The sequence below is a fragment of the Arachis hypogaea genome, chromosome 11, assembly GCF_003086295.3.
Source record: "Arachis hypogaea cultivar Tifrunner chromosome 11, arahy.Tifrunner.gnm2.J5K5, whole genome shotgun sequence".
Lineage (NCBI taxonomy): Eukaryota > Viridiplantae > Streptophyta > Magnoliopsida > Fabales > Fabaceae > Arachis > Arachis hypogaea.
The window spans coordinates 29,059,037-29,073,218 of NC_092046.1; the positions used below are offsets into that span (position 1 = coordinate 29,059,037).

The following is a 14,182-nucleotide window of genomic DNA, read 5'->3' on the forward strand; positions in this document are numbered from 1 at the left end:
TTCCCTTGTGATTGGCTTGAGTGAACTTGCTTGTTGGCTCAGGAGTTGGATTGTTCTTCGACCTTCTCTTCTTCATGGATATGGTCCTTTGTTTCTCGGTCACAATCCTCATTTTGGTGCTTGTTTCTACTGCCTTCACATCCTTGATCTCAGAACTTGGTTGTTGTTGGACAGTTGGAGTATCCTGTTCATCAAAAGCTTCCTGAGTTTGTGGTTCAATGAACCCTTCCTCTTTGCAACTCTCTGTGTCATTGGAGTGTGATCTCCCTTGATTGACTTTCTCCCTTTCTTGTTCTTCTGATTCCTCCCTTGGGTTTGCCATGGTATCACTAGAATAATTGTGGGTAGGGATTTGCTTTGATAGATATCCAATTTGTGCTTCTAGCTTTTGAATAGCAGCACCTTGATTTTGTAAGTTGGATATCACTTCTTCCTTAAAGCCTTTCAAATCGGCCACATCTCTGCCCATAGTTGCAATCATTCCTTCTATCCTGTTTAATTGATCTTGAAATTGTTGGTTCGGATTGGGTTGATGAGGTTGATTATCTTGGCTGTGATATGGTGGCTGGGAGTATGTGTTTTGTGTGGGCTGATAGAGTCTTTGGTTGGAGTGTTGGTAGTGGTATGACTCTTGTGTGTAGTGGAATGAGTCTTGTGGATAGTGAAATGAATTGTATGAATTTGAGAAGGAATTTTGTGCTGAGAAATGCTCAAGTGATGAAGAATTTGGATATGTAAAACTAGGAGGCGAGGTTGGATAATTCAGAGGTGATGGCTCTTGATGAATGGGGTGTGAATAAGTGAAATCTCTTTGGTTTTGATCTTCCCAGCCACAACTTGAGTAGTGATCAAATTCACCAAAACATGGACCATTTTGTGGCTCTGGGAAGTACCCCATTTCCTGTTCCTGATACTCCCACCCACCATGAGCATAATAACATGAATCATTCTGTGGTGGTGGAGAGTTTCTCATGAATTTTGATTGACCAAAAGATGATGGATACTCCTTTCTTTTTTGCAATGTGCTCAGTCTCAAACAATACTCATCCAAAGATAGTGGAAATCCCATAGTGAGGCAATATCACAAACAGCTAGTGGTTAGTATGCTAACAAGTGAATAAGCAAAGAAAACAAATTAAAATTTGCAGAAATTAGCAGTAATAAACTGAAACAAAAACTATTAACAAAAGAAAAGAAAAATTGCTCAATCTAGTTAACTTCCAATTGGAGAATTGTCAATCGAAAACCAATCCCCGGCAACGGCGCCATAAACTTGATGCGCATAAACTAGTTATGCTACGATTTAGGAAATTGCACGATCGGCAAAATTCCTTCCGGCAAGTGCACCGGTTATCGTCAAGTAAAAACTCACAATAGAGTGAGGTCGAATCCCACAAGGATTGGTTGAGTGAGCAATTCGGATTAGAAGTATGTTCTAGTTGAGCGGAATCAAGATTTAGATGAGAATTGCGGAATGTAAAATTTCATGAATTAAAGAGCGAGAAACTAAATTGCTGAAATTAAAAGGGATGGGGGTGATTGCATGAATTAAATTGCAGAATGTAAAGAGAAAGTGGTAGATCAGAAATGGGGAATTCATTGGGTGTTAGGAGATATTGAGATCTCCGAATCAAAACGTTTTTTCCTTTCCTCAACCAATGCATTCATTGAATTTTGCTTGGCAATCTTATATGATTGGATCCCAATCCCTTGGCTCACCAATTCTCTCTAAAAACGAACAAATTCCCAATCCCTTGGTTTAAATGTTCATAAGAAGAGATGATGCTCGATCACTGATTATACCACACAGTTTCATGAACCACAATTTGGTAGGATTACATGTCACAATATCCATCCAAACCCCAATCCAATTCACTGTGAGAAAGCTTCTCTAGCATGAATCCTCCATTCCTTTCCCAAGGTTCCGAAGGATTCCAATTATGGGTAGTTTCTTTCCCAAGACAACTACCCAATGGAATTAGATCGAGAAGCTTTCTAACAAAATTCAAGAGAAAAGATTGAAGAAGAAGATAAAACTATTATTGATTCATTGAATTACAATAGAGCTCCCTAACCCAATGAAAGGGGTTTAGTGAGTCATAGCTCTGAATTCAATTACAAAACTAAAAGAAAATGATTTCCAGTTCTCTCCCCCTCAGGGGCTGGATTCCCCTTCAATCCCCAGTGTGTTTTTCAAATGCAGAAACTAAGGCATTTAAATAGGCTCCCTAAATTACAAAATGAAAATGAAATTCAAAGCAAATTACAATCAAATGAAAATAAACTATTCTAGATGATTCTTGTGGCCTTGATTTGGTGTTGTTGATGGGCCTTGCTTGCTTGAAGGGTAGAGTGACATAATTGATCCAAAAAGGATAATGATCCATTAAACTACACTCAAACGTTGCACTCCCTTTCTTGAGTCGTCACTTTGTTCTCTTGTCAACCTTGCCAATTTGATGCCAAATATAGACTATTATACCTCGTTGGAAAGCTATGGATGTAAGCTTTCTAACGCAACTGGAAGCACCTCAATTGGATCTCTACAACTCGAGTTATACTCCATGGAAGGTGAAGAGGTCAGCTGGCCTGATTGCATGTTGGTATTATGCTCTTCTATGCACATTACGGGGCTGTTTTCTCCCTCAATTTTTAGTATCCACCATGCATGCCATATATGCTTGGAAAGCTCTAGATGTCTTCTTTCCAATGCATTTTGAATCACCTCATTTGGAGTTTTGTAGCTCAAGTTATTTATGTTTGAAGAAGGCATGGTCAAGCTGTTCCATATAACACGTTTAAGCTTCAGTTTAAGGTTAAACTGAAGCTTAAACGTGGAAATGGAAAAGGTAGCCCTGGAGGTCGAACACGTTTAAGCTCCAGTTTAAGGTCAAACTGGAGCTTAAACGTGGAAATGGAGAAAGCAACCCTGGAGGAGAAAACTTGGTCGAACACGTTTAAGCTCCAGTTTAAGGTCAAACTGGAGCTTAAACGTGGAAATGGCTCCCTGGTGCACTTCCCAATTCTGGCGTTTAACCTCCAGTTTAAGGTTAAACTGGAGGTTAAACGTGGAATGCTTCTTTGGTGAGACTTTCATTCTGGCGTTTAACCTCCAGTTTAAGGTTAAACTGGAGGTTAAACTTCAATTCCAGCATTTCTTAGCCTTCATGATTCTGGCGTTTAAGCTCCAGTTTAGGCTTAAACTGGAACTTAAACTCCACATGTGATATTCAAGCTTCCTTTATTGATTTTGTTGCTTCCTTGCCTAGCCTCTTCTTCCCTGAAATCATCCAAACAATTGCATCAAAGTCTTGCAAAAATTCATGAGAATTCTTCCATTCATAGCTTTCAAGGAATATAACTAAAAACTCATGGAATTTGCATCAAAATCTTCATGTTGAATGATTTAAGACAAGCATGACTATTTGGCCCAAAATGATTACTTAAGGCTCAAGAAAATGCATAAAACAACTAAAAATAAAAGAAAAAGGCTAGTGAAACTAGCCTAAGATGCCTTGGCATCAAGGTCCTAGAAGACATTCACAGTGACATGTGCGGCAATCACCTCGGAGCTCGGGCACTATCCAAGAAAGTGATCCGAGCCGGCTTCTACTGGCTGACCCTACAGAAGGAAGTGGCCGAGTTCGTCAAAACATGCCCTCCACGCCAGAAAAATGCCAACTTCCACAAAGCCCCACCCAAAGAGCTCATTTGCGTCACCTCACCCTGGCCATTCACAAAGTGGGGGCTCTATCTCCTCAGTCCATTCCCCCAGGGATCAGGGCATGTCAAATTCCTCATCGTAGGAATAGACTACTTTACAAAGTGGATCGGGGCAGAACCCCTGGCCACCGCCACCACCCAGAGAAGTCAGAAATTCTTATACAGAAACATTGTTACAAGGTTTGGGGTCCTCCACTCCATTACCACAAACAATAGGACTCAGTTCACTGATACAGGCTTCAAAAACCTTGTAGCCGATCTGAAAATCAAGCACCGGTTCACCTCGGTGGAACACCCACAAGCTAACGGATAGGCTGAGGCCGCAAATAAGGTCATATTGGCCGAGTTAAAATGCCGACTACAGGACGCGAAAGGAGCCTGGGCCGAGGAGCTCTTCCAAGTCCTATGGGCATATCGGACAATGCCGCACTCCACCACGGGTGAATCGCCTTTCCGACTTGCTTACGGAATGGAGGCAATGATTCCCGTTGAAATAGATGAAGCAACCCCCAGGGTGATCTTTTACAATGAGGAAATCAACTCCCAAGCACAGAAAGAAGAACTCGACCTGCTTCCAGAAGTCCGAAAAAGAGCTCGGATTAGGGAGGAAACCCTAAAACGTTGAATGGCACTAAGGTATAACCAAAAGGTAATCCAACAAAGCTTCGCTACCAATTGATCTGAAATGACATCGGAGCAGGTAGGTCGGGAGAAGGAAAGCTAGACACCAACTGGAAAGGACCATAACAGATCACAGAAGTACTAGGAAAAGGTTACTATAAGGTGGCCGACCTCCAAGGGTGGGAGCTCCCGACGTCTTAGCACTCCTGTAACCTGAGAAGGTACTATAGCTAGAAAGGTCTTGAGCCAAGGTGTACTCTTTTTCCCCAACAAAGGGTTTTTTAGCGAGGCACCAGACTAAGAACTAAGGGCAGACCGACTCACAAGGTAACCACATATGTATAGAAACTTATTTACATTTTATTTCAATTCATTGCATTTTTTTCTAACAAGATCTACTATTCCTTAAAATGTTTTCTACCAAGGCGCATTATATTATGCTCGAAAAAACGCAAAAATACCCCCTCCCAGGAAAGGTCGGCGAGGTGAAGCGACGAGGTTCAAATTAATGTGAGCAGTTATAAAAGCAACTCGTACAAAGTGACCCAACAAGGTCGGACAAAAAATGTAGTTGTAGAAATAACTTGAAAAGGCCTGACAGAGAAGTCGGACCATCAAAAGGAACACTGAAAAAGGAATAACGCCTACTTCGACCACACAAAGGTCGGACAAAGCCCAAAAGGCTTCGAGTCCTCAAAAAGAACCTCTAAAGTAGAAGTTCAGAATCCGAACACTACTCTTAAAAGTTGCTATGCTAAAAGATAGAAGTTCGAAAAGAACACTACTTAAAAAGCAGAAGCAACTACAAGCCCAGCTACAAAAAGGCTCAAAGGTCGCCCAAACAACAACTGAAAAGTAAAAGTCCAGAAAGAACGCTACCTAGGAAGGTTGATGGAATACAACTAAGGGCCGAATATGCCAACGCTAGCTAAAAGTTGTCAAAATAACTAAAAAGCATGGACCACCAAGCAATGGTAGAAGTTCGCATAGGAACACTACCTCAAGGTGAGCTGAAGGGTAATAGCCAGAAAGGTTCAAACGAGGCAATCAAAAGGTAAAGGTTCCTCATGAACACTACCTAGGAAACAACCATTACGCTACCAAAGCAATCAACCAGAAGTTTAAAAACTTAAGCATTAAAACTCAAAGGTTGCCAAGAGCAACCAAAGAGTAAAAGTGTCTTAACAAAAAACTAAAGGTTGCTAAGAAGCAACTAGAAGTGTCAAACCATCCAAACTACAGACTATTATAATAAAAGTGTTCAAAGGCCCGCAGATTGGACCACATCAGTACATAATTTAAAAGCATGAAAATAGAAGTCACAAAGGGACCAACTTCACCCCTGTCGCTGCATCCTGAGGAGGTGGAGGAGTAACCGAAATCGGGACAGCCCCAACGACACTATCCGGGCCATTCAAAGACCTCCACATCGGGGTCGGTGATGAGAGCAGTTGATTGATGGTTTAGAAGTTATGGTAAATACTCGTTGCAAGTATAGTTACTAAACCAAGCAATCAACTTTTCTTACAAACGTTTTGGTTGTCACAAGTAACAAACCCCTTAAACTTGATAATCGAGTATTTAAACCTCGGGTCGACTTCTCAAGGAACTGTAGGGAAGTATGTTCTTATTATTGGTTATGAAGATTGTAAATTGGGGTTTCAAGAATGAGGAACAAGTGACTTAATGGCGGGTAAATTAATTGGCAATTAAAATAAATAAATAACTGCAAAGCAAACTTTTGGCAAGGTATGAGAAATTGGATGTTTAGACTTGGTTATTCTTATCAATAACAATGAAAGTTGAATCTTAATTCCACTTAGTCAACCTTTACTAAAGTAAAGGAAAGTTAAGGGACTAATTAGTTTGATCTTCGAATCCTATTTATTTCCTGAGAAAAGGTTGGGATTATTGAAACTCAGTTTAATTAGCAAAGATAACAGTTATCAATTATGTTGAGTTAAGATAACTCCTGAGTTACTGCTTTCTTAACCAAGACCAAAAGGGAAAAGAGTAAAATTGTTGGAATAAAACTATCCTCAGATAGGAATAATTGCAACCAATAAATAAACTAAAGCAATCATAAACTAAAATACCTCAAATAACATTAATTCAAAATAGTAATCTGTAACATGGAAAAATTCATAATTAGCTTGCAAAATAAAAAAAAAAAAAGGAATATTGAACCTGATCAAAGAGATAATCCTGAAAGTGAATAAAAATCCTAAATCTAAATCCTAATCTTAAAGAGAGAGAGAATCTCTCTCTAAACTAAATCTAATTCATGGAAAGTAGAAATTGGTAAGCTCTCCCTGAATGGATGCATTCCCTCACTTCATAACCTCTGGTCTATGTCTTCTAGACTTGGATTTGGGCCAAAAAAGGCTTCAGAAATCGTTGGGAGCGTTTTTTTGCAATTTCTGGTGCGTGGCCTCTGTCACGCGTCCGCGTGAGTCACTCGGTCGCGTCGTTCGGAGCTTTTCCTTGCCACGAAGTCGCGTCAGTCATGCGACCGCGTCATATTCGTTTTGCTTAAGGCACGCGGTCGCGTTAGTCATGCGGCCGCGCCGCTGTTGATTCGCGCTTGGCACGCGATCGTGTCGTCCATGCGATCGCGTGGATACCAGTTTCTTCAAGGGCTCCGTTTTGTGCTTTCCTTCCATTTTTGTATATTTTCTTTCCATCTTTTGAGTCATTCCTGCCTTAGAAGATCTGAAACTACTCAACACACTAATCACGGCATCGAATGGAAATAAAGGTAATTAAAATAATTAATTTTAAAGCATAGGAAACATGTTTTTCACATACATCACACACTACAAGAAAACAAGCTTTTTGCTACGCTTTTAAAGCGTGGCGAAAAGTCCAAAAAAGCGTAGCGATAGCTTTTCGCCAAGCTTTTTGAGCTACCGGCACGCTTTTGAAAGGGTCACAACTGCAAGGGTGCCGGTTGCTCTATTGCTACGCTTTTGGTGACCTATCACCACGCTTTTTCTTTTGCCACGTTTTTAAAGATCGCCACGCTTTAAAAGCGTGGCCATATGTGGCAAATATGGCTACGCTTTTAAAGCGTGCCAATAGCAAGATATGGCTACGCTTTAAAAACGTGCCAATAGCAAGACATATGGCTATGCTTTAAAAGCGTGCCAATAGCTGTGAGATACAGCTACGCTTTTAAAACGTGGCTGTTAATGCTACTGTACATTATGGCTACGCTTTTAAAACGTGCCAATAGAGGTTTATATGGCTACGCTGAGAGAGAGAGAGAGAGAGAGAGAGAGAGAGAGAGAGAGAGAGAGAGAGAGAGAGAGCCCAAACTTGTCGGTTTTCATTAGAATAGGCTTGCTTTTGAGTGAAACATGACTGACAAAGCTATGGAGAATCATGATAAAACTATGGGACATAGTCCCAACCTTAAAATTATCCAGCAACAAATGACAAAACTTCTTCTCATTGCGTCTTAACTGTATCCCTTCATTTTACAGGTACAACACTATATCAATACTTAATGAAGAAACAAATTTGCATTAGACACTAAAACAGTTAATGAGAATATCCGCACAAGAAATTTCTTCTGCAGAGCAAATAACATGAAGTGCATCTTCTAGACAGCAGTTTTCAGGTGTCCTCATTATCTGTTTCATAGTATCAAATCTCAAATAATACTGTCATTAGCCTCCCAGGATCTGCAGTAGAAAAGGAAATATCAGCAACCAGTTTGGATTCTAATTTCTGTAAATATAGCATGATAATAAATTATACTTGAAGATAACATACCTAATGGGCTCAAGAGGAAACCATCTTTATCAATCTCTACCATTTGGTGCTGAGATAACTCGTTAACTTTCTTAACACAAATATCTAACATAGCATAGCTTCAATAATTAATGAAGGGAAATAGGAGGAAAACAAAAACCTTGGAGAAAGAGAGGGATAAAAATAGAAAGCTATAAGCTCAACTGCAGGACAACAATTGCACCTTGAACATGCTTCACTAAACGATCACCAGAAATTCCTTTCTTAATTGAATAGTTCTCAGGGTTCTGCTTTCAGATAAAAATTTTCATCAGACTAAATTGGAGAAACTCAATGATAAATCTGAAAGACATTCTTAATTACATACCTTTTTCATTCTAACATACAAGTATGAGCATTGCAACCACTCAATTGCTTTTGTAATATCAGTTACTGTCAGTTGAACTATTTCCGCAAGTAAATGTTCCGTCACACATGGAAGCAATCTATTTGAAGAAAATATCATAATGAGAAACCACCGTAAATGAAGCGTGTTTACATAACAGGATCAACATGGCCATCATATCCTTCTTCGACTTAGAAAGAGGCAGCCTTACTGTGATTCCACTACTTCACATCCATTTAAGAGATTCTCATACAAATGAACCTGAAATAAAAAGAGTAAATTGAATTTTGGGAGAGTAAAAGTGAAAAAAAGCATTATATAGGACAATAACACATAGAAGTGATCACTCAAAGGATTAAGAGAAGGAGGACAGTAAAAAATGCATGCGAATGTAGCTCGGTTCACCGTTTCCCTCCTTGTCATGATTATAACCAAGCCTGTATCATCAAATGGTGGTCGCCCTGCCCTTCCACACATCTGTGCAATAAAATTTTACCCCAAATGTTATATTAGCAATCCAATAGTGGGACAACATAACACTGAAAAATCCTCAAGAATTGACTTCCCCCACCCTTACCATTTTTGGAAACAAACCTTCTAAAATAGAAAGTCATTCTTGGCTGGGGCATAGCCTGCATAAATTTAATAGTACAACAAATTTGCACATGTCAAAATAATATCAATGATCATGAGCCAAGACAATAACCATTATACATCACTTTCCTAAAGAAAAACATATCTAAGTATCCAACTTGACTGTATAGATATGATAATACGGATATGATAAATACAGAACTGATAAAAAATAAATTTATAGATGGCTACATTCTTTTTATTTGCATACCAAATACTTTGGTTGTCAGCTTTACTGGCCTCATTTCTTCCCCAAATCTGTGATTATTCAAAAGAAAATAGTATTTTCTCTAGGTATTGGCTTTCAAATCTGCATCAATAATAATTATCAGATCTTGTTATGGGAAAGAGTACTAAAATTAATTTGTTTCAATTAACTGTAGTACACCAGAATTTTATGCCTCTAATTGCATCAAAACTCAAGGTTTAAACGTCAAAGAAAGCATAATTTTCTTTTATTTCACTATTATAAATATGATCATCATGCATGTACATAATAATGAGCTTCAAAATAATTATTATGAATACACTAAGAGCAAGAATATTGTAGCACATGAAGCATTTTTCATTCAAATCTTGAATGTTGGAGTTTGATCAGATTCAGAGCGAGGGTAAAGTGTCTGATATAACCTCTTATCAATGAAATTCCTATACAGATCCTCCTGCCTTTTCTTGAGCAAGTAACACATATTGTTCTCAACTTCTGACTTAATTTGAAGGTATAGTTTGTTGGCAGCTTCTCTGTCTTTAAGCATGTTCTCCATCCCTTTTGTGCTTATTGGCTTCCCAAATAGATAGTAGAATCTTCCAGGCAATTTTGGAAGAATCAATGGTGGAGCTATATCTCTGCTTGCTACCTCACCACTTATCTCGTCTCTGAAAATTATTTTTGTTATTAACAACTTCACAACTTTGACATATTAACTATATTAAATATACATATTCAATCATGTGATATTTACAAAACAATCAAGCAGCCTGAATTTTAAGATGGAGAGTAATTACCTGAACTTAACCAAGCCTCGCTGCAATTCTCTGACATACTCTATGAAATAAGGGATCTTCGCTAAGTCATTGAAGTCAAGAAGTATCTGTAAAATCAAGATGTGAGCACAATTAATTCATCATGTTCTAGGTTTGCAAGTAAAAAGAAAGGATATATAGCAGATATTTTCTTATGAAAAACAAATAGTTAAAAAAGAGCTGAAGATAGTGAAGTTCTCCTCAAATTGCACTGGCTAACTAGGCTGATTCTCAAATTACTGTAATTTTATGTTGATCACATTCTTAAAGTGTTTATAATTGTTGTTTCAGTGATTATGAAAGCCAAAAATCCCTCCAAGGCTTAAGTAGTATTGAGTATAGCAACATTAATCAAAAAATAAATACTAAAAAAGGGAGTAAAGAAATCATTATAGAAAAAAGAAGAAACCTACATCAGCTATATCATCTTCGCCCACAGTACCAAATGGCACGATTGTAGCGCCAAATCGCGCCGCCATACGCACAAACTCTGGATGATCCGGCCAAATTACCTTGTACTCTTTCCCCTAAACAACAAATGGGAACACAATCAGAGCTGCCCTCAAATTTTGACAAGCATGTTTTGATGTCACAAAAGTACAGAAATATTTAACTACTGTATGAACATCAACTTCATGGATTCTTTGAGAGTATAATTTTGGAAACTTGATGCACCTTATAATGCAGAGCCTCGCGTTGACCACCAGGATATAGAAGAATATGTAAATTGTTCTTAAGTAATTTGAAAAGACCAGAATTAACTCAAGAACAGAACAGAAAAACAAATAGAAGCAGTGAGAAATCAGAGAACAAAAAATCAAGAACCAACCTGAGTCAGAGGCTCCATTCTTGATGATGCAGACAGAGAGTGGCAGAGTGCAGGGAGGAGTGGAGGAAGACGCGGTGGCTGCCAGAAAGTGAGAGGCGCTGGACGACGATGGCAGGACGGGGCTCGACGATGGAGGGCGAAGGGGCTCGACGCGATGGCGCAGGGGATGAAGACGCTACTACCTGCTGGCTTGAGGGGTTAGGGTTTGCAGCAACGGAAGGGAGCGGCGGCGGAGGGAGCATCGACGGCGGGTTTGCGACGGCAAGTGAGCGGAGGGAGTCACCGCAGAATGAGGGTTAGGGATTGCGAGCACAGCGACGTTCTGCACGGAGTGTCGTCCGAATGTCGTCGGAGTGTCGTCGTCGCGGTGAGGGCGAGGCACAATGAAGAAGGGTTAGGTTTACGGCGAGGCATAACGGAGTGGCATCGTCGCGTTGGGGCTTTTGAAGGGTTAGGTCTTTCTTTGAAGGAAGAAGGTGGTTTTTTAATTTGAACTTATAACTCAGAAGGGTGTACGAGCTTCTTAAATTTTTTTTTTGGGCACCTTTTGGCCACGCTTTTGAAGCGTGCCAAAAGGCTTGTAGGAAACGGCTACGCTTTATAAACGCTACAAAATAAAACCCTGTTGCTACGCTTTAAAAGCATGCCGGTTTCTCTCTACGGCTACGCTTTTTAAGCGTAGCAAAAAAAAATGTGGCCAAATCTCGCATCAATTGCCACTCTCATAAAAGCGTGGCCATTGACCCTTTTCGCTACGCTTTTGAAGCGTAGCAAAAAAAATGTGGCCAAATCTCTATTCAATCGCCACCCTCATAAAAGCGTGGCCATAAGCCTTTTTTCTTGTAGTGACATAATAAGGAAGGAGAAGTAAAACCATGCAATTAATATGAATAAGTGGGTGAAGGATTGAATAAATCACTCAAATTAAGCACAAAGTATATCATAAAATATGGGTTTATCAACCTCCCCACACTTAAACAATAGCATGTCCTCATACTAAATCCAAGGTAATAAGTAAGGTTAAAGTGATGGAATGTTATGCAATGCAATCTAATCTTAAATGCAACTACCTAAATGTAACATGCAATTCTAATTTATTCACTCATATATAAAGCTTACAGGTAGTTAAATTAATTCACATTCTCAAGGAGTCATATATGTATATATAGCCAAGCCTTAGATAATCAATAAGCACTTTTACAATTGAGATGGGAGAAAAAGTATTTTATGAACTTGCAAGACAATTAGATAATTCAAACAGAGATAAATGTTAATGAGCTATTGAGCCCTCACTGGATTTGTGTTTACTCTCTAGTCACTCAGTGTTTATTGGGTTAATCACTCTATTCCTCTTTTTATTCTTCTTTTCTATAACTTTATTCTTCATCTAACCAATCAATAATTATAGAATACAGTCATACCAAAAATCATGAGGTCTTTAATTAAGGTTGTAATGGGGCCAAGGTAAAGGTAAGGATATCTGTATAAGGCTAAGTGAGCTAATAAGTGAATCCTTAATTAGACTAAGATCTCACCTAACATACATACTTAGTAACACAAAACTTTTTTACCTATTTTCCCATATTTTTCCCACTTTTGGATGTTACATGCTCATGTTTCAATTTTTATTTTTATCCCATGTGCATTGCTTTTATTTTGCGTTTGGGGAATTCTTTTGTATTCCCTTTATTAAATACTGAAAAATAACTTTTTTTTTTTAAATGCACATGGTAATTTAATTAATTTGATTTTTTACGAACATGCTTCCCAAAATTTCCTATTTTGAGTTGCTTTATTCTTTTCAACTTTTCTACCTTTTGTTTTTATCATCCATGTTCCCAATGGGTTTCCCACATTTAAACTATTCATAATTTTCTATCTTAAGCTAACCAAGGATTCAACTTGGGATTTTTATTTGTTTTTCAGCTTAAGGCTAGTAGTGTGGCTAATAGAATAAAAGGGGATTTAAAGGCTCAAGAGGGGCTAACAAGGGTGATGTGAAAGGTAGGTTATTTTGGGATAAGTGAGCTAAAATCAAATAATGGCCTCAATCACTCTTTTGGTATGTATCTATATTCTATATTCTATATTCTATAATTGGACATATAGATTAAAACAAAGTAAAGAACATCAGAATATAAAAGAAGGGCGGAACACATAGGAATAAAAATTATGGTTTGAATGTAACCATACAATTAAGCTCAAAACTCACAGGCTATGTGTTCTCTAGCTCAAAAATCATTTATCACTTATGTATGTCATGCAGGTTTAGTTAAAAATTCTCATTATTCTCAATGTAAAACTTATATTGAATGGCTTTAAAGTTCTAGTGTTTCTCCTTGATGAAGTGTTGTTAACTAACATGTAATGCTATATATACAAGGTGTGGGTTGTTTTGATTTTGTTAAAGTCTCTAGTTTACTTCCTTTTTCTTTTCAATCTATTCTGAGTTATCTTATGCTAAAAAGGGTAAACTATACTAATCAATCCACAATTTCTATAACTAATAAGTTAGAATTGCAACTAAGTGGCTAAAATATGAACTAAAAATACAAAATGCAGAAGTAGAGTAAAAATACATAAAAGTAGCAATGTATAAATACTCAGAAAATAAAAATAAAAATAGAGAGAAAAATACAGAAAAATATCCAAAATAAAAGAAAAAGAGTCTGTAGTGGTTCATCAAAATAATACGCCAGAGATGGCGACCTCCCCACACTTAAAATGAAGCATCGTCCCTGATGCTCACTCAAGCAGGGTGTGAAGGGGTGTCATCACTAGAAGGGATGGTAGCTGGGGTCTCTGTGGTGGCTGGCTGAATGTCCGGCTGCTGGAGAGGAGGGGCTGTCTGAATGGGGATCTCAGGGTCTGCTGCCTGGATCTACTGGGGTGCTGCCTGCTGGGTGTCTGCCTGCTCTGCCTCTCCCTGGGGATGGGTCTCTGCCTCGGGTGCATCCGCCTCCTCCTCAGATGCCTCGGATGGTGTGTCAGGCTCGGAGGGGATGTCACCGGATCGTATCATCAGCTTCAGGTGCTCATAGCATCACTTGTTACGACGCTCCATCTGGTCAAGTCGTCGAAATAAGTGGTGCACCAGATGATAGACAGCCTCTGTGGCAGGTGGAGGTGCAGTGGTGGTGGCAGAGGTAGGTGGTGCAGCAGTGGAGGAAGAGGGACCGGCAGATGGTGTAGCTGTATCATCAGCAGTGGCA

The 14,182-nt window shown here is 38.9% G+C and overlaps 1 protein-coding gene across 10 annotated transcripts; it reads right to left on the reverse strand.

Moving 5' to 3' along the window:
- Positions 1 to 7,652: 7,652 nt before the first annotated feature.
- Positions 7,653 to 11,541, reverse strand: LOC112720591 (DExH-box ATP-dependent RNA helicase DExH17). Of its 10 annotated transcripts, XR_011867432.1 has the most exons (13): positions 10,971 to 11,541; positions 10,555 to 10,668; positions 10,124 to 10,209; positions 9,749 to 9,994; positions 9,330 to 9,428; positions 9,063 to 9,117; positions 8,891 to 8,962; positions 8,697 to 8,746; positions 8,468 to 8,585; positions 8,324 to 8,387; positions 8,122 to 8,205; positions 7,907 to 8,030; positions 7,653 to 7,816 (listed from the first exon to the last, which is right to left on the reverse strand). XR_011867432.1 is itself a non-coding variant. In XM_025771581.3 (12 exons), exons 7-12 carry the CDS (start codon positions 8,960 to 8,962, stop codon positions 7,993 to 7,995), a joined length of 426 nt encoding a protein of 141 aa, XP_025627366.1. In that variant the 5' UTR covers positions 9,080 to 9,117; positions 9,330 to 9,428; positions 9,749 to 9,994; positions 10,124 to 10,209; positions 10,555 to 10,668; positions 10,971 to 11,469; the 3' UTR covers positions 7,780 to 7,992. The 10 variants fall into 10 exon arrangements, 7 of the variants coding, with proteins under 7 accessions (XP_025627366.1, XP_025627365.1, XP_072062749.1 ...); XR_011867430.1 differs by having other exon boundaries at positions 7,780 to 7,816; positions 8,697 to 8,962; positions 10,971 to 11,469; XM_025771581.3 differs by having other exon boundaries at positions 7,780 to 8,030; positions 9,080 to 9,117; positions 10,971 to 11,469.
- Positions 11,542 to 14,182: the final 2,641 nt, after the last annotated feature.